Source organism: Desmodus rotundus, chromosome 7 (genome assembly GCF_022682495.2).
Source record: "Desmodus rotundus isolate HL8 chromosome 7, HLdesRot8A.1, whole genome shotgun sequence".
Classification (NCBI taxonomy): domain Eukaryota; kingdom Metazoa; phylum Chordata; class Mammalia; order Chiroptera; family Phyllostomidae; genus Desmodus; species Desmodus rotundus.
Genome location: NC_071393.1, coordinates 11,528,762 through 11,554,772, shown reverse-complemented (window position 1 = coordinate 11,554,772; position 26,011 = coordinate 11,528,762). Strand labels below are relative to the sequence as shown.

Genomic DNA, 26,011 nt, shown 5'->3' with positions numbered 1-26,011 from the left:
GGCCTTGGTCATTACCAACCTCTTGTTTCCTAATCTTCCCACCTTTATCACTGTTATTTCCCTAACTCGATTGTAAGCTGCTTAAGGACAGTACAGTAAAGCTTGCTTATATACTCTTTGCTTCCAGATGCTTTTATTAATATTTTCCCATGTAATGCTGATTACAGTGTCATGATGACTAAATTGAGATATAAGAAGGGTAAATCTTTCATTTCATTCTTAATTTAATCCTTGTGGCAACCCTAGGAAGTAGGTACATTATTAATATTATGCTCAATGTACAGATAAGAAAACCTGAGGCCCAAAGAGGGTAATTTGGCCAAACGAGGTAGAATCAGAACTGAAAAGAACCAAGGGCTATGTTGTCTGATCCAAAGCTTTTTCTGTTACAGCCTTTTCTTTGATGCTCCATGGTATTTAGCAAAGTAAGCACTTACTTTATGATGTGTTTTATTTTATTGATGAATTATATTATAATAGACACAGTACAGGTAGAGGAAGTGTATAAGAATTGGAAAAACTGCAGAGTGTAGACTCATGTGCTAAACAAACCAACATATTATATTGCTGAGGGGATGGTAATCTCAAGGAAAGGATCTTATCCTCCGCAGGCCCCTGGGAGAAGTGAAAGTTTGAGATATAGCCGGTCCTCAAAATAACTTTGTTTCATTCAGTGTTGATTCATTTTAACATTGATGAGATGCTGTAGGATCTTAACTCTTGTTTATGTCAATTAGCCTATGGTAAAATTGATTTCATTACTTGTGTTTTGCCCCGGCTCCAATAACCTATAGAAGATGTTAACCAAAGACTTGCTGTAGTCCCGCAGGCACTTACAGCGTGTGGGCAGCCCCCTGTTTTCCATTGGGATGAGGCCTCCCCTGCCCTCCCCTGCCCTCCCCTGCCTCCCCTGCCCTCCCCCACACGTGAAGGGCTCTACATGTTGAGGAAAGAGCAAACCACCCTGCTCACGGCTCAGGCCCAGCTCTCTCGCAGCACTCAGGAGCTTGAAGCCGTTAGCCAATCTCAACAGGGCCAGGGGTGCATGGCCCACGTGACAGGACTGATGAATCTCAGTGCACCCAGGGACAGGGGAAAAATCTAACTTAAGGAATGTGAGGGTCCCGACATTGTTTCTTATCCTAAGAACCTTAGTGACTGATAGAAGCCTCTGCTGAAGACTTGTTTAAAAAAAGAAAAACTTTGTATCTATAAAAATAACACATCAGACTTACGGACTGCGCTCACTCGGCTGGCCACCTCAGTAGGTACTTGATGCATGTCAGCTCGTGTGGCCTCATGGTTGGCCTCAGCGCCCGTAACAGAGGAAGACAGAAGGGCTCTGAGACCTCACCCTGCCGCACACGGCAGGGCAAGGGAGTGCCTCTCAGCACCGTGCTGCCTGTCCGTGAGTTTTCTGTGCGAAACTCAGAGAGCAGACCAGTTACAGAGCGCAGTTCCCCACAATTCCCCTCTTGGGGAGCAGCCACTCTCGTTTACCATGCCGGAGCATTCCCCCAGTGTTGGGTGCGTGTGCCCTTTTCTTTCTCATGTAATTGAGGCCATGTGGGTTCACAGGATTTCTTAGGCGTAAACAGTTTTCAATAGTTAAAAATGTTAAACGTTATTATCAGTGGCTTTTTGACATTCTGTCCCCTGTGTTGTTCTTGTTTACATCACAAAGCTTTAAATCAGTAACTTCTTTGGCATTATAGTTGACCCTTGAACAGGCCCAGGTTGCATCACGGACCCCCATGCAGTTGAAAACCCACATACTACTCTTGATTCCCCCCAAACTGAACTACTGGTAGCCTACTTGTTCACTGGAAACATCACTGGTAACAGAAGCAGTTGATTAACACACTTTTGTATGTTTTATGTACTGTCCTCCTACAGTAAAGTAAGCTAGACAAAAACATGCTGAGAAAATCCTAAGGAAGAGGAAATAGTTTACGGTATTTGTTGAAAACAAACCCATGTATAAGTGGACCTGTATAGTTCAAACCCATGTTCAAAGGTCTGCTGTATTTTAACCATTAATACAGTTCCATTAAACTGTGAGGCCTGTGGAGATAAAGTTTAACATTTAGACCAGACATTAACTGAGGAAAACACAGCGTTGTTGTTGTTTAAACCAGAGGCACTGTGTTTATTACTTTTACTCAGGGAGGAAGCTGTATGATGCCCTACCCATAAAACTTAACCCTCACCTTGGCCCGTGTTGGTTGGAGTATCACGCCATACACTGAAAGGTCAAGGTCCAGTTCTCAGGGCACCCGCCCAGGCTGCAGGTTTGGTTAGCTGTTGGACACAGAGAAGGCAGCCAGTCTGTTTTTCTCTCACATTGGTGTTTCTCTCCCTCCCCACCACCCTTCCTCTCTCTCTAGAGTCAATTACTGTATTTGTTGGTGAGGATTAAAAAACAAAAAACTCTAACCCTAAATCTGGGTTTTTTTTTTCTTCCGCTTCTGCCAGAGAAGAGAAGCACCTCTGAAGTGAGAAGCCGTGCCTGGTGGTGAGTCCTCTGCAAGACCACCGATGATCACTTGGCACTTCTGCGACACAGGCAGGCCCTCAGGTGCACGCTCTGGGCGCCCATTGCTGGGTAGAGGGAGCGATGCAGAAGGCCTTTTTGTCTGCAATCTTCTCACCCCGCTCCAGTGGCCAGGCGGACTTGGTTAATTTGTTTTGACAACTGCAGATGAGGTGCACGTGTTAGCAAAGACGTGTTGTTTAACAGACGGGAAGCAGTATTGAAAGGGGGCCGCAGAGGTCCCTCCATATGCTGGCGTGGGAGGGGCCTATTGTGGGTGAGGTTTTCACGTGGGTGCTGCTTTGAGTGAAGTAACCTAGTAAGGAAACCCTTCTCTAGAAGTTTGAACTTATGAATAGCATTTCAGTGCTTTTGCCAGCCGGACTGATGACATTTTTTGGATAGAATGACAAAGTTAATAAGCATCTAAAGAAAGCATCTCAGTACCAGAGGTTCCGTGGACCAGCACTGTGTGCTCTAGGCCTCTAGCCACAGCCATCCCTGTGGGAAGAGTTGCTGGTGATTGAGGTAAACGTGTGCAATGGATAATTCAGAGCCTCTCTCCCCGAGTACCAGCCAGTGGGTGGGAGCAGACCAGCTCTGCTCTGACGGCTTCGTTGCTCCTTGAAGAGTAGGATCAGTAAGAACAATGGAATAAGTTACACTTAAAACAAAACTGTTCCATTTAGTGCAGGGGTGGCCAAGTCATTGTCCCCAGGGGCCACATCAGCCTCGCGGTTGCCTTCACAGGGCCGACACAGTTTTAGGACGGTGTGAACGCAACTGTTCCTTAGCGGCTATGGAGCTGAACAAAGGCATCGAGCCGGGCTTCGTTCGTTCATCAGACAGTTGAGGAGCCCGTACCCTATGCCAGGCGCGGTGCTCTTTCTCTTAAGAAAACGTGATTGATGAATACAGGAAAGAAATCCCTGCTCTTGGGGAGTTGCATGAGAAGAGCCGACAGGAAGCTGGGACTTGTGCCAGGAGAGCCATTAGCCCTTTGGAAGGTGCTGGAGGGCCCCGACCCGTTGCTCGTGAGCCGCTTTCTGTGTGTGCGTTTCGTACAATGATCTGCGCCAACCAGTCGCCACTTTCCTTGCAGGGTTTGGGCAAGTGTGCGAACATGTTCACCGTCTCTCAGACCTCGAGAGCGTGGTTCATCGACAGAGCCCGTCAGGCTCGCGAGGAAAGGCTCGTGCAGAAGGAGCGGGAGCGCGCAGCCGTCGGGATTCAGGCCCACGTCCGGAGTTTCCTCAGTCGGAGCCGACTGCAGAGAGAGATCAGGTGGGTGCTGGCACCCTCCGCACGTTTTCTCTCGCTCCCAGTTCATGGCGAGACAAGATGGAGTTTTCTCTTGGGGTTCTTAAAGAGCCTTCCAGCTGCTGTGCGCTCCTAATTAAAAATGTTTTTTGTGTTTTTTTATCCTTCCCTCCCTTAGGAGAGAGATCGATGAGTTTTTTAAAGCAGATGATTCTGGGTCCAGTAAAAGAAGTGCGCTATGTATCTTTAAGATTGCCAGGAAACTGCTGTTCTTGTTCAGAATTAAAGAGGATAATGAGGTAAAATAGTAATAGCAAATATACATTGTACCTACTGTCTGCCAGGTCTTTTATAAATAGGAAGTCCTTTGGTCCTTAAAGCAGCTCCCTGAGCTGGCAACTCTCTGGTGCTCCCACATCCTGCCCTGTTGTCTTCTTGGGGCCTGGGCTGCAGGGATCATGCCCCGTGCCTCTGGGCTTCCTCACAGTTCTCTTTTCACTAAGTGTCACAGCCCTTGGTGGACTCGGCTGCCTACAGGAGCCAGGTAGGTTAGGTGAACGAGTGAAAGAAGCCATTTATGAGACAACAGGGTACCTGCCGTAACAGCTGCTACCCCACAGGACGGTAAGCACTGCAGAGGGAGTGATAGGGCCTAGGCACGCCCACCCGAAGGGGTCAGCCTCGGCTCAGCTTCAGCCAGTGGCAGACTCTGATTTTTTAAAGAGATGCTGGACTTCTTTATGCTCAGTTTTCTAATTTGTAAAAATTGGTAGCTAATTTCAAATTTATTTTAAATCCTGCAAACCAAGGAGAACATGTTGGTTGTACGTTTGGGATTAGAATTAGCCCAGAAAATACGATTCCAGGAAACAGCTAGTTATCTGTAATGGTACTTACGGTACCATTGAGGCGTGTCTCTGGGTGATCAGGGGTAATACCTTCATTATTGCCGAGTCTCACGTTGTGCCAGACTCTCTGCTAGGCCCTGGGGCCCCGGAAGGTGATGAGGCAGGCAGGGTCTCTACTCTGGAGCACCTGGAGCCCAGCAGAAGAGGGAGGAGGCGCCCGGAGCCCAGCAGGAGAAGGAGGAGTAAGCTGGCGGGGACACCCGCCCGGTCATGTAGATGAGGACACACAGGCATGGCAAGGTGACCCCTGTTTACAGAGGAAGAAACTGTAGTTGACGGCAATGGGCAGCCAGCCAGTACCACACCACTTTTAAGGGCGGATCCAGGATTGGTATTGCCACAGTGTAGTCTGGTGTCCCGCTTCCGCTTTTCTTCCTTTTGCATTTCAAGATAAGAGGTGATGATACAACAGTCTGAGGCAAAAGTCAGTGTCCGTGATGCTCACAGAATGGCAAACGAGAGCCTGCTTCAGGAGGTCGCTGCTGGTCCACAGGAGTCCAAGCCAAGTTGCCAGATTAATTTCGTTTTCGAAAGGAGCCCCAATCTGGATTTTTACGTGAAATGTGCCAGTTCCTAAAACAAATAGAGGGCTCATCAAGCCACCGAGCTACCGGTTTGAAAGCCTTTCTTTAGCCTCTCTGACCCTCAGTTCCCGTGTCTGTAAGAAGGAGTTTACAATGATCACTGGCATAACAGGCATGCCTCCGCCGGGTGTCCACCAAACATTTGCTGCTTTCCCATTTTTTACTAGTTCCGGGAACTTAAAACCCCCATTTTGCTTCTTTGCAGAGATTTGAAAAGTTGTGTCGCTGCATCCTGAGCAGCATGGATGCTGAGAATGAACCCAAGGTAAGTGGGATGGGCTGAGTGTTTAGTCTCTTTGGCGGCTTATTTGTTCATTGGTCCTCTCTGCCTTGGCACTGAACTGGCACTGAACTGAGCTGATTGGTCCCATGCCGGTTGCCAGAACATAGTCGCTCGATCCCTGTAACTGCCCATTGCATTTCTCTTTGTTCTCCTTGTAGGTGTGGTATGTGTCCCTGGCTCTTTCCAAGGATCTCACCCTCTTGTGGATTAAACAGATCAAGGATATTCTCTGGTATTGCTGTGAGTTTCTTAAGCAGCTCAAGGTAAAAGTGAAACACTGTAAATGTATCCTTCCCATTTGGGGTCTTCAGTATGTATTTTCAGAGTCCTCGTGCTTCCCTCATAGGTTACATCTGTGGAGATTTACCAGTCAGAATCCAGTAAAGAGTTATCAGAGCCCCTGTTCTAGGAGAGAGCAAGTTAGATACCATTACCAATTTCAGCTCTCCTTTGCTTTACATACTTTGAACGTTGACCTGCGCTTGCCAGTGTCGATGCCAGGGAACCTGTCATCTTCCTCCCCATACTTTTGATATAATGGATACTTTATCATTTGTATTATTACCCTAGTCAGGCTTCTTTTTACAAGTGCAGAAATTCAGCAAGAGCATAGCTAATAACATGCACAAGCTAAGCAAGAAAGAGAGTCTTTTGTTAATGTGTTCTGTAACATGGCAGCTGGGGATGACTAGAGCCAGGGCTCCTGGGTTCTCCCCTCATTCTTTTCTCTCACTCTGGAGCCTTTTGGAGTCACCGTGGCTGCTTCTGTTGTGGTCCTGGCAACCATCAGTTCTGGCCTCATATTCTGTCTTGACCAAAGAGAAAAGGGTGACTTCCCCACCCGTTAAAACTCTGGGAGACCTCAGTGACCCAGTGGGGTCCTGGTCTCAACCCTTAACTGGTCACAGTAGTGAGCGGGATGGGGTACTACCACTAGCCCAGCCTGGTCTTGTGTCCACCTTTGTGTTTGGAGAAGGTGGACAGAGGTGTGAGTAGATGCAAACAGCAGCCACATCCACTTTGCACATAAGGAGGGAGAAGTTTCGGGGACAGAGGCTTTGCAAGGGCTCAGGTAGCAGCTGAGCGAGAAAGCAACAGTCAGCAGAGCTTGCAAGGGTCCCTTAGCAGCCATCTCTCTCGAGGCCTTGCTCACCGGTTCTCTTGGCCTTGTCCTGGCAGCAAACCACAAGCCGGCCTATCGGGTGAGGAAGCCACTGTGGCACAGAGCAGTGGCCGTCCCACCTGTCCGCTCTGCGCGTCTGCATTCCACCATAGATTGCTCTTTGAGAAGAGGCTGTTCTGCTTTGAAAAAAAATTTCTTTAGTTTATGCAAACATACACCCATTAGGAGAAAAGAACACTGTATCTGGATCCAGGAAGATCTAAATTTAGTCCTGATTCTGCTGCTGATTTCTCATGTGGCCTTGAACAAATCACTTCCCCTCTCTAATTCTCTGTGAGCTCAGGGGCTTGAACTAGGTGGTCTGCAGGGCCCCTTGCAGGAGTACATGCTAAAAGGTCTCCGAGCGGAGAGAGGAATCGGGCCTTTTCCCCAGCCCACTCCTATGAAATGATGTATAATAATACCAATGTTACATAGTTATCTTTGTGCTGGGCACTGTTCTTAGTGCTTTATGTACCTGAGTTGTTTATCCTTATAGCAACCATACTATCCGTAGTCAACAGATGAGGAAACTGAGACACAGAAAGGTTAAGAAATTTGGGCAGGGTCACACAGCCAGTAAGTGGTAACGGCAGAAGTCTGAACCCAGCGTCCCTGTTAGGCTCAGTTGCAATCCCACTCAGTTGCTCCAGTGTACATATGAACATACATGGAGTCCTCAATGCATACAAAACCGGCAAGCCAGCACTGGCCATCTTGTTTCCCAGAACTCTCAGTTCTCCATTCCCAGAAGTACTTCAGATTCTGGAGTCAGTGACTAGTGGGTCAAAATCCCTGTCATTTAACTCCTGAAAGTGGCCATTCCCCAAGAGAAAAAGACAGAGTGCTTGCTTGTAACCCTGACTCACTCACTGGAGCCGGAGGACACTCGGACAAGTTATACAGTGTTGCTCCACTGTCTGGGGCTTATCTCACTCTCTCCATTGTTTCCAGCCCGAAATCTTACAAGACTCCAGACTCGTCACACTGTACCTCACGATGCTTGTCACCTTCACAGACACTTCAACATGGAAAATTTTCCGGGGAAAAGGTCTGTGGGACTTGCTTCAAAATCTTTCCTAAGGGCAGAGCTTGGGCACCTTTTCACCTTTAAATTTTTTTAAGTTTTTTATTTATTCATTTAGAGAGGGAAACACATTGATTTGTTCCACTTACTTATGCATTCTTCGGTTGATTCTTGTATGTGCCTTGACCAGAGATCAGACCCACAACCTTGGCAAATCAGGATGATGCTCTAACCAACTGAGCTACCCGGCCAGGGCCCCTTTCACCTTTTTAAGAAGCAGTTTTGCCATCACGAGCCTCAGGGAAGGCCCGAGACCATACAGGCAGCAGTGCCCTTCACACTTCCCAGCAGGTTGCACCGCAGCGTCCAGAATGTGTTCGGTATCGTGTGTTACAGGCTCCTTTTTTGGAATTTATGTTAAAGCTACGGTCTCTGATCTTTTATTACTCCCGCAGCACCGAGTGGCAGTATTTGCTTACATTAAGCCTTGTCATTTCATTTGGCAGATCATTCAGCAGCAAATAATTCTCTTTTGGCCATAAAATTCGCATTGTATGGCTGCCTTCTTCCCTGAGTATGATACTTAGCTTTATGCTTTTCGTACCGTCACTTCGTCCATCCGTTCAGCTAACAGCCTGCTCTGTGGCCACTCTTGCCCACGGAACTGAGGGCCTCGTTGGGGAGACAGACGTTGCAGACAAGTCACATGCATGTCCTGTGCCCAGATAACAGTGTGGGAAGTGGTGCTCAGAAGGAAGAGGACAAGAGAAGTGGGAGTTGCTTGGGGTAGGGACAGCCTTGCCTCACTCTGGCGGGGCTCAGGCCTCCCTGGAGAAGTGCTGTCTGAGCTTAGAGCAGGCGGGAGAGTTAGAGGTCCCAGAATGAAGAGGAGGGTTGAAACTGAAAGCAGAGGAAGCCAGTGTTCAAAGGCCCCAGGTCAGGCGGAGGGTTTATTTTGAGGCACTCTCCTGGATTCCCAGCGGAATTTAAAATGTGGTGAGCCCTGGGCCCTGCCAGAGAGTTTCGATCTTGTTGGAGAGAGGAGGCAGCCACAGAGAATAGACAGCGCCAGGCCCTCGGAGGGAGTTAGAGAAGGTGCCACAGGAGCTCAGAGTCTGGGGACGTCACTTCTGACTGGGGGATAATGGGCCCCGTCAACTGAGGATGACACTTGAGCTGGGCTTTCCAGGAGACAGAGGGTCCCGGATATGCAGCGTATCTGTGAACCCTGGTCCCAGCCTGAAGGGAGCAGGAGGGCAAGCAAGAAAGTGTCTCATTTCCTGGGGCCCTGGGCATGGGGTGTGGCTTTCTGTCCCACCTAAACAGTTCATGTATGGTCAGAGATTTTTTTTGTCTCAGACTTTTTTCTTTATTTAGGTGAGAGTCTTCGACCAGCCATGAACCACATTTGCGCGAATATAATGGGACATCTCAACCAGCGTGGGTTTTATTCTGTGCTGCAGGTCTGTGACCCAATTCCTATTATGTGACCTTACTCTGTAAACCTGAACTTGGATTATCATGTTTGGTTTTGGCATATCCAGTGCCCTCCTGACAGAAACACTTTACAGAAAGAGTTGAATCCTCAGTGTCCTCTTCTCCCTCCCCCTGCCTTGGGTCACTTGGGTCACTTGCGGTTTGGGTGAAGGGAGGCAGTGGCACCGGATCCCTTTAATGAGCTGTGTCTTTGGCTACAAGTATGATCCAGTCACTGGAAATTGAAACTCGGGCAGAGGAGGCCTCAGGGCTTGTTCCCTCTGGCTCCTTCTCGGTTGCTGTGTAGAATGCACTTGGTAGCTCTGTGTCCTCAAAAGCCTTCTGTCCGCACTGCACCTTTGGTGCCAGCCCGTGTAGCCGGGGAATGGTCAGAAGCCTAAACTGCTGTTTAGAAGTAATACTGCGGAACTCCTCAGCGTGAGAAGTGGCGTGGATCGGCCCCTCCCTCTGCCTGGCACTGGGATGGGCTCTGTGCGGACGAGGCTCTCTCTCTGCACAGCAGCCCCGGGGGGGCGGGGTGGGGGGGGGGGCGGTGTGACAGCCAGAGCTCCTCCCAGTAAGGAGGCCTCTGGTGACCCCATAACTGGGAGTTGCTTGTCTTGAAATTCTAAGTCTGGTATTTTTGTCAGCTGTTAATTTTTTAACTATTACTTTAAAAGTTAAACATACCATCTAAAGGTGAGGGGGGTATAATAACGTCTATACCCATCACTTTCTCTCCTTTCATTTTTAAAAACATTCCAATTTAGTTTTTTATCTGAGGTACTCATTTTACTTTTAAGACTCTCTTTTTTTTGAATGAACAAATGAATACAGAGTTGGCATCGTTCCCTGACCAGTTGAAATCTTCCTTTCAGATACTGTTAACCCGTGGCCTGGCGAGACCCCGGCCTTGTCTGTCCAAAAGCACTTTAACGGCAGCCTTTTCTCTAGCGTTGCGGTGAGTAGGGACAGCTGCCTGCCTCTGGGGGCTTTGCCCTCTTACTTCTTTCCTCTGGTCACTCCTGTTGGAAGTGTTGGTCCCTGGGGAAGGGGTGTGTCTATGACTGTTCTTTTTCTTACCTTCTGTCTGTAGCTTTGCATGTATTTGCTCTCAGTCAGCCACGGGTCAAGATAAAATCCCTTCTCCTTTTGAGCTTTTAGTTGATAAAGGAAACCTATGAGCTGGAGGAGGGCCAGCAAAGGGTGGCATATACGGACGGAATAGTGTTAGAAACATGGGTTCAGAATGTTTGGAAGGCCAGCCCTGACCAGTGTGGCACAGCTGGTTGGGTGTCATCCCGCAAAGGGGGAAGGTCACTGGTTCAGTTCCCAGTCAGGGCACATGCATTCCAAAATCCCTCGTTTCCCTCCCGCCCAATCACTACCCCCTCACCTCTCTCCATGTAGTTTTTTATTCTGCCTTTTTTTTTAAGTTTACTATGTACCTTGAGCATTTTCTCATGTCAGTAAAACTTCAAAACTGATTTTTCATAGCTGTGTCATATGGCTGTACTGTCCTGGGCTCAACCATTCCCTTAGTGGATGGCCCCGTTTTCAGTCTTTAGTTTTTCTAGAAGCCGGTGAGGCATAATTCCTCGGGGCTTGGGGGCGTTGGTAGGGTTGCTCTTCTGTCCGGGTTCGCACGCAGACCTCTGAGTGAGGTGACCTGTCTGTGTCTAGCCCCGTGATTGCCGCACAGTTTTCGGACAACCTCATTCGGCCATTCCTCATCCACATCGTGTCTGTGCCTGCTCTCGTGACTCATCTTGGCGCAGTGACCCCTGAGGTAAGTGGGCTCGGAGTTCCCCCCAGTTCCACTATTGCCTTTCTTCTTAGAAATACAGCGTAAAATGTTTTCTTTGTTAATTCTCACCTCTTCCCCTGAGTCCTCTTCTACATCAGTAGCCACTGTGGGCACATTTTGGTTAATAGCCCGAAGAAACAGGTTCTCGTCTTTGTTGCTTTTATTTTTGGAGATCAATAGCATGTTTGGCTACTAGGGGGTGACCTGCAGGCGGTCAAGTTCATGCTCTAGTGGGAAACTCTTCCCGTCAGCTTTCACGTTAACAGTCTGCACTCGTTTGCAGCGCCTTGCTGTTTTGGAGTCCCATGACTTGCTTCGTAAATTCATCACATTTTTAAGAGATAAAGATCGATGCCGCGATGTCTGTGAAAGTTTAGAAGGATGCCACACCCTTTGTCTAATGGGTGAGTATCGGTTCTGGACGTCAGGAGGAGCCCAGGCATTTTTATTTTCCCTGTCTGGTGAGCACGAGCCGTTTCTGGTAACGATTAGAGTGCGTACAGTAAGAACACGCAGTCAGACGGACAGTTACAGTAGACCTGTGAGACTGAAAACCACAGAGAAAACACCCCAGCTCCGCCAACCGTTTGAGTGACTGTCAGTTAATGTTTAATGTCAGCCCTCACTCCCTGCCAGCCCAGGGGAGATTGAAAACGTGATGAGTTGCCTGGAGAATTCCCGTCTTGGGAGAAGGGGGGCCGCGGCTGGGGAGGACTCCGAGTAGGGCCCGTATCATCTGCTTTACTACGTTTTCATTGTAGATGAAAGGGTTTGTGGATAGGAGCATTCAAAAACAGCAGACGTACATAATTCTCGTTGCCTAACTTATTTTACTTAGAAAAAGGTTCTTGGGGCTAAGTTTTAAGGGAGTCCTCACATAAGGCATGTTAAATAACTTTGGCGCACTTTGAATAACTGACTTCCAGGAATTTCAGATCATCTTCAAAAGATTATTTCTTATGTTAACCTCTGGGTTAAAATCCTAGCGTAATGTTGAAATGTCACACTAACTCAGTATCACATACCTCTGTGTGCCAGATGTTCTATGTGTCATACAATCTTCACATCAAGAGTGGGGGTCGTTATTCCAGTCTTCCTGATGAGGAAACAGGGTTCGAGAGGGGGGTTGAGGGTCACGTGGCTGGTCTGGGGCAGAGCCAGGACCGGAAGCCAGGCCAGCCTACTTCGAGCCCTGCCTCGCTCCGCACTGCCAGCACTGACAAGTGGCCTCTGTGTGGAATTGCTCACTGCACAGCAACGTGGCTGCCTGAGCCCCAGGCAGAGAGCAGGGCTGGGAGCTGACGACGCGTCTGTCTAGGCTCAGCACGCTCAGCTTCCTCCTTGTCTCTCTGTAGGCAACCTCCTGCACTTGGGCTCGCTCAGCCCCAGAGTGTTAGAGGAGGAGACGGATGGGTTTGTGAGCTTGCTCACCCAGATGCTATGCTACTGTCAGAAGTACGTGTCCCAGAAGAAATCCAATCTGACCCACTGGCACCCTGTCCTTGGCTGGTTCTCCCAATCCGTGGACTATGGGTGAGTCTCAGGCAGATCACTCTCTCTCCTGCCGCCTCCTGCCTCTCTCCCATCTCCTCTCCCTTTCTTTATTTTGGCTTACGTCGTTTTGTTTCTTAGTACAAAAGTAATGTGTATTCACCGTATAAAGTACAGGTAGAACAAAAGAGAATAAAAACCATCTCATAATGCCGCTACCCAGAGACAGCCTGTGCACACGCCCTAGCAGCCTCGTTCCTCACAGCTGTTCCCAGAAATGAGATCACGTGGGTTTGTCTTTTGCTCTGTTTATGTAGTGTCTATAAATGCTCTCTTTCCTTCTCCAACATCGCTTTTTTCATTGCCCGGCTGCCGTATTTTGGAGATACTAAAATCAGACACGTGATTCAAAGGCAGTCGAAATCCCTCCAGATCCTTCTCAAGAGGTGGAATGTAAATTTCAAAAGTTTTAATGAAGAACTTAAAAATATTTTTAAAAAGTACCACTGGGCTAGAAGATAGAGCCTCAGTAAGGTGGTGTCACACACTTAAAGGGTGTGCCTGGGCTGGGCCGAAGCAGGTCGCAGGTCTAAGGCAGCTGTGCTATTCAGCTGCGTTCCGGGGGCCCCTGGCAGGTGCTCTTGAGGCAGAAAACTGAGGGCCAGGGAAGGAAATCCCCAGCTTTTCTCCCTTTTCCTTGTACCAGAGTGACATCCAGTTAAAAAAAACTGATTGCCAGCTGATGACAAGTGCGCAACCCCACACTGAGGAGGGTGGAGGAGCGTGTGCTGGGCATCGGGCTGTCATGGGCAGAGTGGTGGGGGGGGAGCATGGTGGTGAACAGCCTGGTCTCTCTGGGGGGACCTTGGACAAGTCTCTTCACCTCCCTTTCTTCGTCTGGAACGTGCGGGGAGGGGTGTCTCAGAGGACTGACTGAGACGAGGCCCGCCCGGCGGCGCCCACCCTGGGCCTGGCCCATGCCCAGCAGGTGGGGGCTGCTGCCGCTGCAGTGCTGGAAGGCAGTGAGAGCCGCTGCTGGGTCTCGAGCAGGGAGGCAGTGAAGGCGGATTTCGGGGTGTGAGTCCGATGCCGGGGCTGCGGTGTCCGGTGGAGAAAGCAGGACCTGAAGGCAGTGAGACTCCTAGGAGGCTGGAGAGTCAGCGAGGGGTGTGGGCCAGGCCTGAGGGCTGGCTGTGAAGGGCGTGAGGTGGCGTTTGTCATCTTAGTGGTAAACAGGATGGAACTGGGATGAAGAGCGGGTGAAGGGTGTCTAGGAGGTGACTGTGACATGTGGAGCCTGGGGACCTAGGGGGGCAGTAGTGCTGTTGGCAGCACAGGAAGTCTGGGTGGAGCGACAGGGAAGATAGAGAGGTCAGTGCCTTCCACATCCAGGCCTCAGCAGCAATTTGTGGAGCCTTCTTTTTAAATTATTATCTCATTGACCATGTTAAATGGCAGATCCTAGCTAAACCTCCCATTGGAAGGCCCTCCCTGGCCATTCACCAGGTGGAACTGACACACCTGGTCTCCTTTTCTCTCCCAGCCTTAACGAGTCCATGCCCTTGATCACCAAACAGCTGCAGTACCTGTGGGGGGTGCCTCTGATCCGGATCTTCTTCAGTGACATCCTGAGCAAGAAGCTGCTGGAGAACCAGGAGCCGGCGGCCCACGTGCAGCCGGCATCCCCGCAGAACGTGCTTCCCATGAAGAGTGAGTGACTGGAGCAGGCCGGGCCGTGCTTCTGCCAGGCTGAGTGCACCTTCTGGGGGTTCCAGGGTGCCTGTCCCCCTCTTTTGTGTGACGGTCTGCTTCTCCCACAAAGACTTTGAGACTGCTTAAGTCAATTTTACATTTAGCAAAACAGTGGAAAAAATCCTTAGCAATAGAAAACAGGACCTGGGAAATAGATACAGGTGAGCAAAATCAAGGTCGTGCCTAGAGAATGTCCACTGATACATGTTCGACAGGGGTGGCCACGGTGTTCTCTTGAGTTTCCATTTGGCCCTGAATTTCCACTAGGCAAGGTGAAAAGGGGCTTGGGACTCTTTTCTTCCCATAAATAGGGAGATCTGTTTTTTGGGGGAGGTAGAGCTTTTCTGCGTGGCTAATCATAAAAGAAATCTCCTGGGTGGGGCTCCTAGTGAAGGGGACCCTGGGTCACCAGCTCAGCGGTGTCCCATTGCAGGGTCAGTGATGAGTTCTGTGGAGAGGTTTCTCGAGTTCTGTGGAGAGGTTTCTCGCTGCTGCCTGAGCCAATAAAAGTTAAGGAAATGCCACCAACACATAAATCAGTGGAATTACCTGCCCAAGGCAGATTTGCAGGGTCAGGGTGGCTTTTCCTCTGCCAGCCAGCCTGCTGCAGAGTCCCGTCTTGTAGCTGCCAGTGAGCCTGGGCTCAGTGAATGTCACTTCAGCAGGGTACAGATGGGAAGGTTTAGAACAAAAGTAGAGTACAACCCCATGCTGATTATCAGTACTTGAGGCTCCCGCCCCTTCCGTCTAAAAGCACAGAAAGTTGGGGATCAACCAGGTCCCCCACCTTTTCCCCCCTTTCCCTTAATGTAGTCCTTGGGATTTTTACCTTTGTGGGTTCCGAAGTTTAGTGGTACACAAAAGGGTCCCATGCAAGGCTTACATTGTCTGGCATCTGAGAAATGTTCTGGTTGTGAAGATGTCTTTGGGTTTTACCTAAAACCCTATTGTTAACGCATTTCTGATTTATTCCGAAGAGATGACTCGAATCAAGCAGCAGCCGCGCTGTCGGGTCCTGGCTGTAAACGAGGAACTTGATTGAAATGCTCTTCGGGTGACTGCCAGGGCGGGACTTGGCCGCCGCAGAGCTGCTCACACGCTCCTTCTCTCCACGCCAGGTCTCCTGAAGCGCGCGTTTCAGAAGTCTGCGTCCGTGCGGAACATCCTCAAGCCTGTCGGGGGTAAGCGGGTCGACTCCGCGGAGGTACAGAAGGTCTGCAACATCTGTGTCCTCTACCAGACCTCGCTGACGACTCTGACCCAGATCCGGCTGCAGGTCCTCACAGGTTCGGGAGCCTGGGGTGCCCCGTCTCCCACATTTGGCTGGCAGTTTTGCCTGGAACAAGCTGATTTTCTTCTGGCTTCTTTAAAGAGAAGTAGGGTGTTTTTAGCATTCTTAGAGACCGATTAGTTAAACAGCTGAAACTAACCTCCATCCTAGCACTTCCAGTTTGTCCCTGGGACCTTTATTTTAATTATGAAGTACAACTTGCTTTTTAAAAGTTACAACTTTTTCTGAACAGAAAACTAGGAAAGATAAGGAAGCAGAGGAAAGAAAACTTAAGCCACTCTTATTCCCACAATCCAGACGTAACTACCTGTGCCTGCGTGTGCTACTTGTATGTATATTTAGATTGAAATATAGTTTTATCCTTCCCTTTCCGTTAGTCACCTTATAAGCATTTGATCATGTCAGAAATTCTTCAAAAACCTCATTTATTTAGGCTGTGTAATGTCCTCGCGTGGGTGTGCCCAACGCAGCCCCATGCTGCCCCTCCAACAAGGCTGTCCAGAGCACGTGTCTCTGTTTCTGTCCCGGTGGCTCAGGAGGCGGCCCCTGTCGAGCTGAGCAGCACAGTGCCTCAGCGAGTGTCCTCCGCCCGCCGGGACTGCCCGTGGGTACTCTGTGAGGGCAGCTACTTTCCCCGTTTGTCCTGTGGGCTGTTTATGATCGCCACAATGTAACTACCTATTCTATTTCTTTTTCCTCTCTCTCTCTTTTTTTTCTATTTCTTTTTTAGCCTAGTTTTAAATTGTGAGATTGCTGCATTTTGCAACCACACCCCCTGCCCCTGAAAAGCTGAGGTCAGACTGCAGGGATAGTGACGGGATGGCGTCAGGCGTCTCTGTGCCTCCTTTACAGCCTGTCAGTTCGCCCTCTGAGCACCCGTCAGAAGCACTGGTTGTGCCCTGCCCCCGTCCCAGGCGTGTATGTCTTCCCCAGATGGTTCTGTTTGAAATGAAGTAGTGCTGTCAAGTGGGAGGTATTGTAAGGACTCGAATGTAAGAGGGCTCCTCCTTTTCTGAGGGATAAGGTGAGGAACACGCCATTATCTCATGTGCAGTGACGCGTGGAACTTCAGAGCCAGACTTTCCATGTCAGCAGCGTAGTTGGTAGACATAAATGTGACAGTTGACGTAGCCTGTGTGTCTCAGGCCTCGTAGCCATCAGGAAGCCGACTCACACCATCCTCGCCCAAGGTGGGACTCCTGTGTAGCTCCCCAGGGTGTCCCTGCCGTGAGCAGTCATTGCCCTCCCACGTTTAACACACAAGAGTGGAAGCAGACGAGAGGAAAGCTTTGCTAACTGTGGGTGAGCCTGCAAGGCAGTTTAAACTAGGGCTTGATACGCTACTGCCCGGGGGCCAGGTCCAGCCCACACCTGCTTTTGTAAATACAGTTCCATTTGAACAACGCCCCGTTCACATTGTCTGTAGCTGCTTTTGTGTTGCAGTGGTTGCGTGACTGGTTGCGACAGAGATTGACCTACAAAGTCTGAAAATACTGACTCTTTGGCCCTTACCAGAAAAAAAGGTGCTGATCTCTGATTTAAAACATAAACGCTGAGTCAGGCAGACCTGGGTTCTATTACTGGTTTTGACATTTATCGGCTGTGTGATTTTGAGCCACTTAACCTCTCTGGTCTTCAGTTTCCTCATTCCAAAAATGGAGATAACATTGGGGTTCACATTGGGAAGGGGGTGCACACGCATGTCAGCTATCGGCTTGGCCAGATGTTCGTTTTTTCTGTAAAGTAAAAGACGAATGTTTCATTTCACCAATAACTTTATTGATTTGGATATTTTGAGTGTGACAGCTATCTCCCTCATGGTGTAGCGCTGATTGTTCTCAATTAATGTCTTGATTTGATTACTGACACCTTCAACCGGCATACCTGACCATGGAGCATCATCCAGCGAGAAATCCCCAGCACGAAACTTCGCAAACCACTTTTGACACGTTCGGTCCGTCACAGCACCTTCTCCATGCGCTGCACAAACCTTTTTGTGCGTTTCAGTTGCGTTTTTACCTTTCTGGAGATTATAAAGCACAATATACCAAACATGTTGCTTATATTCTTCCATCTTCAATATTGAAATAGCTACATGAAAATTCACCAATTTTGACAAGTTTTCTTTAATGCACGCTGATAGGACAGCTGTCACAGTGCAATCTAACAAATTGTTTCGAATGAAGGTAAAGACAACTGAGCGCTGCTAAGCCATCCTGCGGAAAAAACCAAGTGAGCTTTTTGGCCAGCCCGGTACTCGGAATAGTATCTGGCATATAGCAAGCACCCATTAAACGTTAGCTGCTATTATTCTCACGGTGATCATGACTTTCTTAGAAATTGCATCTGCTTTCTCTCATGCACATTAATGTTCTCTAGCGGGTGTGTTTTGTTTCCCTAATGGACAGGGAGATGATGGACCAGATGGAGCCCCTGTCTGAAGCTTGGGTTTCTCTGGCCTCTTCCAGGTCTCACTTACCTTGATGACCTGCTGCCCAAGCTGTGGGCGTTCATCTGCGAGCTGGGGCCCCACGGAGGGTTAAAGCTCTTCTTGGAATGCCTCAACAACGACACCGAAGAGTCGAAGCAGCTCTTGGCCATGCTGATGCTGTTCTGTGACTGCTCCCGGCACCTCGTCACGTAGGTGGACTGCGTGGTTCTGAACTCCTTTCCTAGAATGTGGGGAAACCACAGCGCGGTGTCAGGAGGAAGCAGCTGTCGATGTGATAACTGCCAACGTTTGGGTGGCAGCGCCCACCACTTGCTTTTGTAAGGAACGTTTTAGAAGAGGGAGACGAGGAAACATTTACCAAGTGGGCGGCGCATAACTGGGGTTCAACAGTTGTTAGTTGCCATCCTTCCAGGGGATCTGGGTCAGTACCACCGAATGTGGGCTTTGCGGTTTCCTGGATCTGGGTCCAAATTACTTCAGCCATTTACTCCCTGTGCCAGATGGTTTCCTAGAAAATTTCAGAGCTAGGGAGCCCAGGTGCAAGGCTGAGATACCTTGGGCAGCGGGGCAGGAAGCTGCGCCTCTCTGAGCCTCGCTTCCCACATCAGTAGAATGGAGACAGCATCACCGGTGTGACAGGAAGCAAATGAGAAAAGGACTGTCAGGTCCTCAGTACAGTGCCCGACAGTGAGGAATTAACAAGTGTTAGTCCCGTTGAGTTCCTTTGTTCCTTAAGCTTACGTGTCTACTTGTATGCTTGGTGTTCTTTTAATTCCCCATTCTCCCAAAAGGTTGGTGAGGAATCATAAGATAGAATGGACCTCAGGCAGTTATGTTCAGACTAGAAGATGTTGAACGGAGGGCATCAGGGCCTTGTAGCTGGCAGGTTGGGCAGGAACCATGGAGGGAAGGGCTCGGTGAGCAGCGGGGGCAGGAGCAGGCCCTGAATCACTGGGTCAAGGGTGACCCGAGAGGGAGGCAGATTCTAAGGTGCATGGAGCCGTGTTAGGGTCTTTTCAGACAGAGATGTATCTTAAATAGTTCATTTATTCATCTGTCCTTCCAGACGTCATCCGTTCACTCGTGAGCACCTCTTGGGCGCCTACTCAGTGCCACTGGTGCCTGTTGTAGATGCAGAAAGAGTCCACAGCTTTCCTCAGGAGGCACAGACTCTCATTCAAGACTCCTTGCTATTTGGGCGTGACTTCGGGCACGAGTTAAGAAAGTGTCACAGTCAAATCCTTATGAGTAGATAGAGTAGAGCTTACTGTTACTTCATACCTGTGCTCTTGAACTCTTCACTCTGGACAATTCAGATCAGTTGAAAGCAGAGCGTGTAGTGCAGCCAGCCCTGTGTGCCCGTCACCGGCCTCAGCAGTGACCCACGGCCGGTCCTGCTCCCTCTGTCCCCCACCCGCTGTCCTCTCCCTCGTCCCTCTGGAGCCCAGCCTGGACTCTTGCCACCTTACCTGTAAATTTGACAGGAAGTGTCTCTCAAGGACAGAGCCCGTTTCTTAACCTTATTTTGTCTTTTCAGTGTAGATCTCGTTCTTTCCCTCTTCGCAGTGGACCGTGCGAATAAATTTCTGTTTGGTGTAGGATCCTTGATGACATTGAAGTTTATGAAGAACAAATCTCATTCAAACTGGAAGAGCTGGTCACCATCTCCTCCTTTCTGAACTCCTTCGTGTTCAAGATGATCTGGGATGGAATCGCAGGTAAGGCAAAGGTGGCGGCCGCCGTCCGGTCGGTGGCAACAGCTGACTCTCAGCCTCGTTGTCTGTCAGCGTTGACTGAAAGTGCACGTTTCTTCACCTGGTTACGAGTTTTATTTCTTCATGTTCTGTCTGTGACTTCTTAAGACAGTGGTGAGGGTAAAGAGGTCTTGTTTTCCCGTGTGTTTTTCAAGATTTGCTTGTGTGTGTCAAGAATTATTAATGATGATTAATTTGCCCCAAATCTCCTTTTGATTCTTTGAGTTGATTTTATCTTTGAGAAGGTAAAATGTGGGCCAGTCCCCCCCCAGTGTGTTCCCAGTGGTCCGGTACAAAGCTTCTTAGATTAGGAAGGTCCTGGGATGACGTGCTAGTGGGAGGCAGCGCGAGCCATTGCGTCTGGGACGAGTGCGGGCCCTCTAAACACTTGGAGTGCGTGCAGGGCGCCCTTTAGTCCTGTTGGCCCTGCGTGGAATTCAGAGTGAGGGAGAGGAAGACCTTGATGGGACTGCATGACAGGAGCTGTCCTCCCCGCTCCTCTCCAGTTGTGATCAGCTTCGTGAGTGCGACTGTCTCGCTTGTGTGCCCATAGAGAACGCTAAGGGCGAGACCTTGGAGCTATTCCAGTCCGTGCACGGGTGGCTGATGGTGCTGTACGAGCGGGACTGTCGGCGGCGCTTCGCCTCCGAGGACCACTGGTTGCGCAAGTGAGCACGGGGGTGGGGAAGTGGGCTTACAGGAGCCAGAGTCTCCTCCATCGGGCTGCCCGGCAGAGCTGCCCGAGCGCTCTGTGCTCGTGTCCCAGGGCGCAGGGGCACTGGCCGCTCTCCTTTACCTTCTATCTGCACAAGGAGAGCGGGTGTTTCAGTGAAACACCTGTCAGGATGGATCACATAGCCGTCGCTGCTGTTAAAATATGCGCACACTGAAGAGAGAGCTCATTAGAGCAGCAAAGCGAGGCCACATTGATTGGGCTGGCCAAAAAGTCCATGTGATTTTTCCTTAAAATAAAAGACACATTTTTTCATTTTCACCAGTAACTTTATTAATTTGGATATTTTGGGTATGTCAGCTATCTCCCGCTATTGGCTTCCAGCGGGTAGGGTCCAGGGGTGCTGCTAAACATCTTCCAATGCATACACAGCCCCACAGCAAAGGATTATTTGGCCAAAGTGTCAATAGTACCAAGAAACTTCGTGAACCACTTTTGACAGAACCTTCTCCATGCACTGCATTAATCTTTTTGTGTGTTTCAGTTGTATTTTTACCTTTCTTGAAATAATAAAGCATAATGTGCTAAAATGTTACTTATTTTCTTCCATCTTCAATATTAAAATGGCTACACGAAAATTCACTAGTTTTGATTCTTTTTGTAAATGCGTGCTTATGTGACAGCTGACGCAATACAATCTAACAATGTTTAGAGTGAAGTTAAAGACTACTAAGTACTACTAGAGCCGTCTTAGGAAAATCTAAAAGAACTTTTTTGGCCAACCCAGTAGCAAATGTTTCTTACCCACACTGGGAAGAAGAAAAGTTTTCAACTGAACTGAGCAACAGGTTATGTTAGTTAAATGGCAGTTTTTAAAAATGAGAATCAGTGGGGTAAAAAGTCCAGCCAGGTCTTTGGAGGTACGGGGTCAGGGAGCCCTCGTGCAACAACTAAACACGAGATCAGGTCCACATTTTTTTATCAATGACATGTCAATTCCTGCGTGACTCTTGAAGTTGGGGCACTGGCGCAGGACCGGCAAGGTCTTTCTGCAAAGGGCCAGACGGTAAACGTTTCGGGCTTTGCAGACTAGACCGTCTCTGTTGCAACTGCTCAGCTCTGCTGTCGCAGCGTGAAAGCAGCCAAAGGCAATAAGGAATCGGTGCGGCGGTGCTCCATTAAAACTTCACTTACAAAAACGGGCCGCAGGCCGGATTTGGCCCACGGGGTGTAGTTTGCTACGAATGGGGTTTTTTATTTTTTTTAATTATTCCAAACCCATGTCTTTTTAAGGGACCTCAAACCCAGTGTGCTCTTCCAAGAACTGGAGAAGGACAGGAAACGGGCACAGCTGGTCCTGCAGTACATCCCGCACGTCATTCCACACAAAAACGTGAGTCGCACTCAGAGCTGGGCTCCGGTGTGTCTTTCTCCTCCACCACGTGGCTCCTGAGTTTCCATCTCTGCTGCAGAGATTGGAAGTAAACAAATGAGGTCAATCACGCGGCCAGTGCAAATCGCGATTGGATCTTATTCTGCGTCGTGTACAAGACTAAGTAATGGGGCACAGAGATCACAGGTGATGTGACCTGGCGGTTCTGATAGAGTGGGGTGTGTGTTGCAGGGGTGGTTGCTGTGGGAGCCCAGCAGGGGTTCAGGGGCACGGGCAGCGGTGGGCAGTGTTCACAGGCCTCAGGTGAGAGCGAGTGCAGTGCTCTTGGGAGAGGACGTAAGGAGGAAGTGAAGAAGCTAAGGAGGTCTCTAGGAATTGAAGTAAGAAGGGCCTCGTCAGCCAAGGGCAGGAACTTGGACTTTATCCAAAGCCATTGGAGAGTTTTCAGCTTTGGAGGCACCTGGTGCGAGCTCTGCTTCCACACGTCCTTGTGGGTGTAGGGTGAGGCACTGGCCAGAGGCAGAGGTATTGAGGCAGTCTGGCCTGGAGTCCGTGGGGCCCCAGCAGCAAGAAGATGATAAAGTCAGGAGGTGGCACTACAGGCCGTGGACAACAGCAACATTCGGGGGAGAAGGAAAGGAGCAACTCAGATGATGCTTGCATGTCTGGTTTGGGTGCCTGGGCGAGCCTTCCCTAACGTAGGAACACAGCAAGAGCAGGTCTGGGAAGTGCTGGTGAGGTCAGCCTTGAGCAGGTGGCACGGGAGGTGTCCATGACTCCTCAAGGACATTGGACAAGTCACATTTTTACAAATTAAAGCTCACTTTTCAGAGACACTTCCTCCTCCCAGCTCTCTGACATGATTTGGGCCTTGATGGTAACACTGGAGGTTAGTCATTCTTTACCGTCCAGCAGTGGTTCACAAGTGGACGATCCTGTTTAAATTCTTACTGCACTTGACAGCAGCGCCTCTCAGAGGTGAGGGACTTCGCGGAGATGACACCGTCACACACGTGCTCTATGAGAGAGCCCTTCAGCAATCTCCCTGCCCCTGAGCAGAGAGAGAAGGTACAGTGTGCAAGGCGGCCCTGCTGTTGCCGTCTCTGCTCAGGGAAGGGGCGCTTTTCCTCGCCTTCAGCTGGCCGACTTCTCTGTAACTTCTCCCCTTCGGCCGCTAAAGGTGGAATCTCCTCTCTTCTGAGATTTGCCTTCTGAGCCTCCTGTTGTCAGGGGTTAGCAGCCTTCCCCAACTATTATTCCTCTTCGAAGTGGTTTTCAGGGCCACTTCGTCTCCTGGGCCTAGCCCAGTCGTAGAGTCTGACCTCACATGCAGCACCACAGCCGACCCGTGTGTCTGTGAAGCCAGCCCTGGCCTGTGGCGTTCTGTACCTTACAGGCCGGGTCTCCGCTCTGTCACAGCCCCCAGACCGTGTGCCGGGCATCCGGGTTGTCATGGGAGATTGTAAGTTTTGTGGGGAACACAGTGAAATCTGCTGCACTCTGTATGAAGTGCTAGCTTAGGGTCACAGTTTCAGCACTTTTCAGTGGTGTCATCATGCTTGCTAAGCTGGCTTCTAAAATTGAAATTTTAAAAAATCTTCTATTTTAATATATGTGTATTTTTAAAATACAGCTATTCGTTTCTTAGCACATAGATACTTCAGTGGTTAACTACATGGAACTGTAAGGATTGCTTGTGACCTCGGAGGGCCATGAAAGAATGCTGAGCCACTAGGGCGCCCCTGAGGTCACGTGTGCGGCCAGTGAGTCCAGTGTACAGTGAGGACTGTATCCCAGTCCTCGCCAGGTTTTTTCCTTTCGGGAATTCTGCTTAAGATCGCCATCGAGTCCTTTTGTCCTTGCCTCATAAAATACCTCTTCCCCCCCCCCCAATTGGGAAAATAAGGCCCTCCCATCATGTTTGAACACTCTTACAGCGATTCTCAAAACCAGGGTGGGGCAGAGTTAGTGCTCGCCTGGAGGGACTCGTCAGAACCCTGAGAAAGGAGGGAGAAGGTGCCTTTCGAACGATAATTGAGAAATATCACCAGTGGGACCATGACGTGCTTGAGGGCACAGAGGAAGCAGATAAAAGGTCGGGAACCTTTATTCTGTAGGATCGTTTTTAAAGAATTCTGACAGTGAAAAAAATTACCTGTGAAATGTTTCTGGCTTTGAAATTTATAATACTGATTTCCTTTAAAGCAGGCATGGCTATATAAAGCCGCCTCTGTAGCTTGTCTTGCTGCCAGATTTTTATGGTGGGTTATTGACTGAACAGGAGGATGATTTCTGCTTGACTATTTTTAGCTGGACCCTGGCTGCACCCGGGTCACTCTTCCTGGAACCTTTATTCCTTGGCATGAGTTCAGCTATCATTCTGATTCCCAGTCATGTTTTGGGGACATTTACTGTTCCCCCAAGTCACTTCTGACGGGCAGCCCGTGTGGAAGCGCCCCGTTCTGGGTGCATCTCACGTGACGTACACTTGGCTAAGTTCGCACAGCGTGCTTTAGGGAAGCCTCAGTTGTTGACCTTGTTTCTGGTCTTCCCTTCATTCGTTGCAGAGGGTTCTTCTGTTCCGAAACATGGTTACCAAGGAGAAGGAGAAGCTGGGACTTGTGGAGACCAGCTCCGCCTCCCCTCACGTCACTCACATCACTATTCGACGGTCCCGGATGTTGGAGGTGAGAAGCCCCCAAAGAATTGTGCTCTGTGAAATGTAGGGGTGTCAGTGGTTGATCTGTTCCTCTGAATTGTTCTTGTCACTCCTTGATCTAATGACACTGAAATCAAGGTCTGGGAGCAGGAAAGTGGCCGTTGGTCTTGCTCGTGCTCCAAGAGCTGCTTGATTAAACACGTTCTCAGTGCTGGGGACTGCAGTGTAATATTTCTTTCCCTCTTCATGGGAGGGCCCCTGGGTTAGAGCGTCAGACGCTTCATGTGTCTCTGAAATGAGGACAGGTAGTGCGTTGTGCGCATACTCTCACGTCTCTGCAGACCCTGTTTGTCCTGCTGGCACTCTGCCCAGGCCCCAGCCGTGAATGTGGAGGCCGGAGTGGAGGAGGTAGGTTGACAGAGCCATGCTGGGAAGTGCGTATCACAGAGCTAGAAGTTCTTTGCAGACATAGAGTTATGAGATGCAAGGGAGTGGCCCACCGTGGCCAAAGCCAGTGTCCAGGGTTACCACTCTGTGACAACTTCCTGTGAATTAGAAATAGGTGCCTGTCCTCAAAACACTTTACTTCCATGTGTCTGAAAATTGTCATAATATATCGATCTTGTTAGAACAAAGCCCTGGCTACCATCTGCTGGAACATCGTCACAGTGTGTGTACCCGTCTGCCTCGTGCGTGCCACAGCTCCCGGAGCCCAGGGTTTTGCCTGCACGTGCCCGTCCTGCCGGTGGTGGGATTGGTGACCGAGCCCCAAGGACCCATTCCCAGGGACGCTTGGCCTGACCCTCCGCCCATGCCCGCTCCGTAGACCTTTCATCACACTCCAGCCTCAGTCCCTCATTCGAAGGTTGGGCAGTGTCGGGCTGTTGGGGGATCCCAGGACGGCTCGTGGCCAGATGCCCAGTGATGGCCATGGCTACCGCCTTTCCGCCCTGCACGCTTTCATTTTCTCCCTCGCAGGGTCTTTCCTGCAGTTTGCCTTAGTTCCCCTGACCGCTGGCGATGGACACCTCGGTCTGCCGGGGAAAGGGAGACAGATGAGATGGGATAAACAGACGCGATTTTTGACATTGTTAAAAGTAGCAACAAGAAATGCAAGTGCCCACAGGGACCCTGCGGGCCACAGGAATGCATAAAGCTGGCTCAGTGCAGGAGCGTCCTGTTTGCATGCTAAACAAATGGAGATGGTCTTCTCTTCCACTGCTCTGTCCTGGTTTCCTTGAAATACAGCCCACAGTCTGTAAGATAGGTAAGGCTATCTAAGACAAGCATCCTCACAGATGAGCTGGTAGACGACAGCAGGCGCCAGCCTCAGTGTTGGGGAGCAGCAGGAAGTGGGCAGGTGGAGAACATGCCCCCCGAAACACTCAGCTCCAGCTGACTGTCGGAGATTTAGGCTCCATGATGCTCTCATTGTTTAAGAGAGGACCAAAATTTAGGGTTTTGTGTAAAATCCCCAGATTTTCTACGTTGGGAACTAAAAGAAAT

The 26,011-nt window shown here is 49.7% G+C and overlaps 1 protein-coding gene across 5 annotated transcripts in view; it reads left to right on the top strand.

The window, feature by feature from the left end:
* The window catches only part of UBE3B (ubiquitin protein ligase E3B), a 44,371-nt gene that overhangs the window by 1,117 nt on the left and 17,243 nt on the right, over positions 1-26,011 (top strand). For 3 of the 5 annotated variants that reach the window (XM_024566690.3, XM_045200497.2, XM_024566692.3), the window contains exons 2-19: positions 2,476-2,578; positions 3,636-3,817; positions 3,972-4,092; positions 5,491-5,550; positions 5,727-5,831; positions 7,685-7,781; positions 9,135-9,220; positions 10,112-10,194; positions 10,917-11,022; positions 11,324-11,444; positions 12,396-12,573; positions 14,075-14,241; positions 15,402-15,569; positions 18,043-18,214; positions 19,626-19,744; positions 20,334-20,448; positions 21,747-21,846; positions 24,414-24,533. In XM_024566690.3, coding sequence (XP_024422458.2) covers positions 3,657-3,817; positions 3,972-4,092; positions 5,491-5,550; positions 5,727-5,831; positions 7,685-7,781; positions 9,135-9,220; positions 10,112-10,194; positions 10,917-11,022; positions 11,324-11,444; positions 12,396-12,573; positions 14,075-14,241; positions 15,402-15,569; positions 18,043-18,214; positions 19,626-19,744; positions 20,334-20,448; positions 21,747-21,846; positions 24,414-24,533 — 2,079 coding nt within the window. In that variant the 5' untranslated portion in view covers positions 2,476-2,578; positions 3,636-3,656. Of the gene's footprint in view, positions 1-2,475; positions 2,579-3,635; positions 3,818-3,971; positions 4,093-5,490; positions 5,551-5,726; positions 5,832-7,684; positions 7,782-9,134; positions 9,221-10,111; positions 10,195-10,916; positions 11,023-11,323; positions 11,445-12,395; positions 12,574-14,074; positions 14,242-15,401; positions 15,570-18,042; positions 18,215-19,625; positions 19,745-20,333; positions 20,449-21,746; positions 21,847-24,413; positions 24,534-26,011 lie in introns of those variants that run through there. The other 2 variants (XM_045200498.2, XM_045200500.2) reach the window with 2 other exon arrangements.